General features: G+C 47.4%; 1 protein-coding gene across 10 annotated transcripts in view; it reads right to left on the bottom strand.

The window, feature by feature from the left end:
• Positions 1–5,594, bottom strand: part of stxbp5l (syntaxin binding protein 5L) — a 130,966-nt gene that overhangs the window by 18,618 nt on the left and 106,754 nt on the right. For 4 of the 10 annotated variants that reach the window (XM_013913510.1, XM_005743756.1, XM_013913511.1 and 1 more), the window contains one exon: positions 503–640. The exons of 5 other annotated variants lie outside the window; for them this stretch is intronic. In XM_013913510.1, the coding sequence (XP_013768964.1) occupies positions 503–640 (138 nt within the window). The remainder of the gene's footprint in view (positions 1–502; positions 641–5,594) is intronic. One more of the 10 variants, XM_013913509.1, reaches the window with a different exon arrangement.

The raw sequence follows: 5,594 nt of genomic DNA on the forward strand, positions 1-5,594 counted from the left end.
GCTGCGAGAGGCTTCGACCGCACTTTTCACACAGTGATGCTGCTGCTTGGTGTTATTAGTTCTCGACTGCAGATGCTTCATGCTGAACCGACCCATGACCCACCACAGGTAACGGAGGAGCCTCCTCCACCTGTGCACCTGCTGCTGTTTAACTACCGTCTACAGCTTCTATTATATATACAACATTTGTGCTAGCCAAAGAAATATGATTCGTTGTTATGAATTTACTGTGTCCCCATTGGTCAGTGAGCACGAGGTTTTATTTAAAGGCTGAATATGTTATATTGATACCTGTGCTTCAACATTAGTCAGTAAACGTCTGGCGCCCTGCTGATAGTGTTGCTCACAGTGTGGAAGCAGCGTTAGCATGCAGGTGCAACATCACACAGCAGCCTAATTATCCCCTCTCCCAAAACAACGACACAAACAAAGAAAGAAAGACAGAAATTCCAAGCAGGTGTCCACGAAGAGGCTGAGATCCATGAAACACCCCTCCTCTTACCATTGTCCAGTAAGTAAAAGACTGGACTGCAGTGGCTGGCTCTCAGACTGGCCACAGGCTCGGGCAGGACGCGGGGGTCATTGTGAAGGGAGGTTGGGTAATGAACTGGAACAGGAGATCCAACAGAACAGACACAGACTTTTCAGGGCAACAGGGGAGAGACAAACACAGTGGGTGAACTGGGGAGAAGAGAAACTTGCAGGTAATAGGAAGGAAACAGTCGTGAGGTTATGAAAACAGAAGGTGTCATAAGAACAGCTGCATCCCACCAGCAGATACTGGGAAGGTCACATAGCCATCACTGCAACACACCACAGCAGCACTGCTACTACAGCTACGACTACTACAGCTACTTCTACCACACCACAGGCTCATCCTACAGAGCAGCATTTTCCAGGCTTTTCCAGGTAACTTTATCCTGGAGGCGGTTTACTTCCAACCATGACCTGTTGCCGTAGCAACTCATATTACAGCCCTAACCTGTGCTGCAGCAGGTTACGTTCAACAGCTATGACATCACCACCTGCTAACCAATCAGCTCCTCTGAGGATTGTCCACAGGCCCTGGAGGATGGCTCAAAGCTCTCTGTGAGCAGAAGTCTTTCCATAAATATGGATAATATAATATGTTCTGTTCTGCAGACTAACCTGCACCATCCTAACACAGCAGTTTAAATCCTGTTCTCATGTCTCATCTTCAGCTGAAAGAATAAGAGTTCAAACGTGCTTACAGCCATTAAATATTCATTGGATAGAATCATGATTCTCCCGTGTCTGACTGATTGAGCTGTAATATTGATAAGTCTGTTAGCTGTCTGTACCCAGCTATGCCTTATTAATAACATGGCAGCAGTCTTTCTGAGTAAAGCTCACACACACACACACTCAGCAGCTTTGATGCTAAGCTACTGCACACTCACAGGTCCCGTTACTCACTTTGAGGAGGTGCTTTCTTACAGCTGAGTATTGTGTATCTAACCACGTTTGACCCAACGCTCACGCTCTGCAGGACAGAAGGACCAGGAGAGACTGAGTTTTTAACCATCATTCATAAACTGACCTGATCGGATCCTTCGTTCGGTGACACTATTGTCACTCGTGAGTAACTTTACTGTTTTGTTACCCCGATGCTGACACTGTGGCTGAAGAAGCCTCTGACTGCAGAGACATGACTGACTGGTACCAGTGGGAACAGTGGACCTGTACAGCTGACAGAACTGCATCAGGGCAAGAAAGCTGATTTAAGTGACTTCAGACGTGGCAGCTTTTCACTGCACAACCATGTCATGGTCGTATGTCATTCACTTACGAAGGTCGGCCCCTCGGCGAGGTCAAAGGTCAGAGGTGAATGGCCAGACAGCTCTGAGCATGGTTTAAGCTCGAAGAAGACAAGCTGGGTCAGCAGGAGACCAGACTGGGTGCTAAGAACAGGAAACTGAGGCTACAACTCAGAGAGACCCACGAAAACTGGGCAACAGAAGATGGAAAATATTACCTGCTCAGAAACATTGAGAGGGTGGAGTTTATTATGACCACAGTGTACCATCCTGTGATGGATGCTTCCAGCAGGATAACACACCACCTCACAGATCTCAGCCCAGCTGAGCATCTTTGGCATGTTCACATCACGGACATGCAGCAGCCGTCTGAAGGCTTCCAGCACTTTGTGCAGTCTGAGCCAACCTGGTACCGCAAGGTAAATGGTCTGTATTTATATAGCGCTTTACACATCCAGTCATCATTCACACACTGGTGATGGCAGCTACATTGTAGCCACAGCCACCCTGGGGCGCACTGACAGAGGCGAGGCTGCCGGACACTGGCGCCACCGGGCCCTCTGACCACCACCAGTAGGCAACGGGTGAAGTGTCTTTCCCAAGGACACAACGACCGAGACTGTCCAAGCCGGGGCTCGAACCGGCAACCTTCCAATTACAAGGCGAACTCCCAACTCTTGAGCCACGATCGCCCCAGTACCTAATGAAGTGGCCATAGGTCCTGTGTTTGTATTAGTGTGCAGAGCAAAGCTGTTGGTTACCACGGTGCTGGAGGTGATGACATCACAGGGGTACGCCACACATTCAGACTATCGCTGGGCGGTGGCATCATAAAAATATCTACAGAAGATTTGAAGGAAATAAAGAAACGCTGCCATTCAGTTTATATGTTTGTAATAAAATAAGGTTTCTTTTTGTAGAACGATCTGCAGCTAAATTAACGTTCCTGATAGCGAGCTAATTTTTAATTTTGTGGCGGGTGTGAGGGAGCTGGGAAGCATCTGCCTCACTAAGGTGAAGAACACACTCTTGTTATGCTTTTATTTTGAAGTCCACTAACTGCTCCCACTTTTGAGGTCAGCTTCCTGAAGGCCCGATTCATGGATTGTACACATGATTAACACACGGCTAACGACGTTCACCTGCCTGTTTGTGGTTGTTAACCATCCACTGCTACAGCAGGCTTTGCTACATGTGTATTATTAGCTAAACACCATGGTTAGGATTTATGAAACTTCCTGGTTTAATGAAAAGGTTTTTAACACTGCTGAATCTTTCATTTTACTTTTAATTTATATTCTGATTTTAAAATAAAAACCACAAAACAAACAAAAACCTCCTGAGTGACCGTGCAGACGCGAGGAGCATTTCAAGGAAAGCATCAGGGATTTAAGCATGTGATGAATATAACTGTTTCTCTGCAGGTTAATTACATGGGTGCTTACATGGGTTTGTACATTACACAGACATGGCTGTAGAAAACCCTCCAGCAGGGTTTAGCTGAAAAATGTGGATTTAAGCTTCTTTTAAATGTGATCAAACCTCACCTTTCCCCTCAGGTGCTAAATATACCCCGTGGGCTCAGGCGACACACGTTTAGGTACAACCTGCGGTACCAGGTTGGCTCAGCGTGGACAAAGTGCTGGAAGCCTTCACACGGCTGCAGCGTGGGGGTCAGGCGCCGAGCACTCGCGTCTCGTCTTGTTAGTCCCCTTTTTGAGGTCAAGCCAGGCTGCAGCGACATGTACTGCTCCCAGAGGAAATCTAACACACGACCCGAACAACACACCTCAGGACATTAAAGAGAAGACAACGGGGAGGATGTGAAGGGAGACAGCTTTGAGGCCAGAGAGGGCCCAATTACTGTGCCTGATGACAAAAGAGAGACGGGAGGAAGGTCAGGAACAAGAGGGGAAAGCTGTGCTGAGAAGTGAGAGAGAAGCTCCTGTTATTGACACGGGGGGTGAATCGGGACGATGGCCGGCTGCCTTAATAAGCTGTCCACAGTCTGTTTATGGCATTGAACAGATACAGCACAACAGGTGTGCCGGGGACAGGCGGACAGCCTCTAATGGCCACGGAGCAGGCTGAAGATGATATTCAGCAGGAGAAAACAAAGCGTGAACTCTGCACCTGTCGGCACAGCGCGGCGAGCTTTGTCTGCGGGCGCAACTTTTAATACATTTCACATCTGCGCTGCATTAATATGAATGAGTCCAAACCTGATTTAACTGACATTTAAAGCCGTCCTGCTCTCAGCCATTGCTGACATTTCGTACAACTATGAACCTCAGCCCCCCTCCCCCCAGCGTTTAACCGTTAAAGCGAATCAGACACAATCATGCAGCGTCATGCCGCATCTGTCCACGTGCTTTTCATCCACCGCTCCGTAATTCTTCTCCTTTCCATCTCTTTAATTAACAAGCGACAGGCCTGTAATAGGACAGAATGACCGTGACCTCGTCCACATCACAATGCTGAGAGACTCCCCGCCACAGCAGCACAGAACAGCTCGTCCTGGATCTGTCACGCTGCTGTTATCCTCTCCTTGGGAGGCTCAAAGGCAAGGCTGCAGAGTCCACGTGAGAACAAACCGACAGTGTGTCCTGTGTGTGTTTACACAACAATCACAGGAAAACCATCGACGAGCAGACTGTGGACAGCTGAGCTAAATTACTGATGCATCCACAAAATGCATTTGGTGGGATTTTACGTTCGTGTTCGGTCTCCTGTGGACACGGATCTGTGCTTTAAGTTACACAAGCGGATTTTTAATAAAGCTGTCACTAAACAACGGCTGGCGTTTTCAGCATTTGGCTCCATCTACCTGTTTATGTTTCCCCGTCAGGCCCACGTGGATCCGGCCTGACACCAGACTACATACATATACTGAAGGATCAACGACAGGACAAGAGGAACGGTCTGTGCATTGCTGGTTGGAAGGCAGGGATCCGTTTTCCTGTGAATGACTTTGGTGAAGAATCAGAAAGCTTTGAGCTCCGAGGAAAAGACAAAGACATCAAACTGAGTATTTGCATGAATCGTTCGTGTGCACAATCAATGAAAAATGAACCCCAGCAATGAGATCTCACACAAAGATCGACTGTGGCTGCAGTTTTTCTGCCACACAGAGAAACAAACATGAATTAAACAACTACTGAAATGTTGTTTTGCAGGTTTAATCGAGTCTTTGCTGCTTCTGAAGATTAAAAACACAGTTCCATTATCCTCCTTTCTTTAAAAGCCACCAAAGCACAATCAGCCGTCGAGGCAAACTGAGGGATGATACGATGACACAAAGTGCTTCGGCGTCTGTTTCCTCTCCAGGTTTTATGCAGTAAGATTACCTGATGTGGTACCTGAGCTCCTATAGTTCTCCGTTTCCTATCCTCTGTTTTTATTTTCCCGTCTGTTACATGAGCGTAGGAAACACTGAATATGATTTGGTTGTTTTTTAACCTGAGGCCTTACAAACCCGACAGAGCCCCGAGGACGCGGCGTGCCAGCCTGGCAGGGACTTAAGCACAGATCTACACACTCGTTTGCTCAGGTGGCGTTTCCTCTGAGACACACAAACACCTGCTGGGAAATGTTCTCATCTCTTCTTCATCCATTACACGTTTCTGCCTCATTGTCTTCAGCTGCACTGATCTCATCCAGAGACCAGCTTTCAGATGTGCTTCTGTCACATTTCCAAAGTGTGATGCTGAAACTCGAGGCCAGTGACATCATGATGAGCATGAATGCAAACATGAATACGTTTAGGTTTTATCACACTATCATCTTGTAGGAAGCATGTGTCGAGCAGTCACATGA

Source organism: Pundamilia nyererei, unplaced genomic scaffold, assembly GCF_000239375.1.
Source record: "Pundamilia nyererei isolate P.nyererei 1_Seehausen unplaced genomic scaffold, PunNye1.0 scaffold00135, whole genome shotgun sequence".
In the NCBI taxonomy this organism is placed as follows: domain Eukaryota; kingdom Metazoa; phylum Chordata; class Actinopteri; order Cichliformes; family Cichlidae; genus Pundamilia; species Pundamilia nyererei.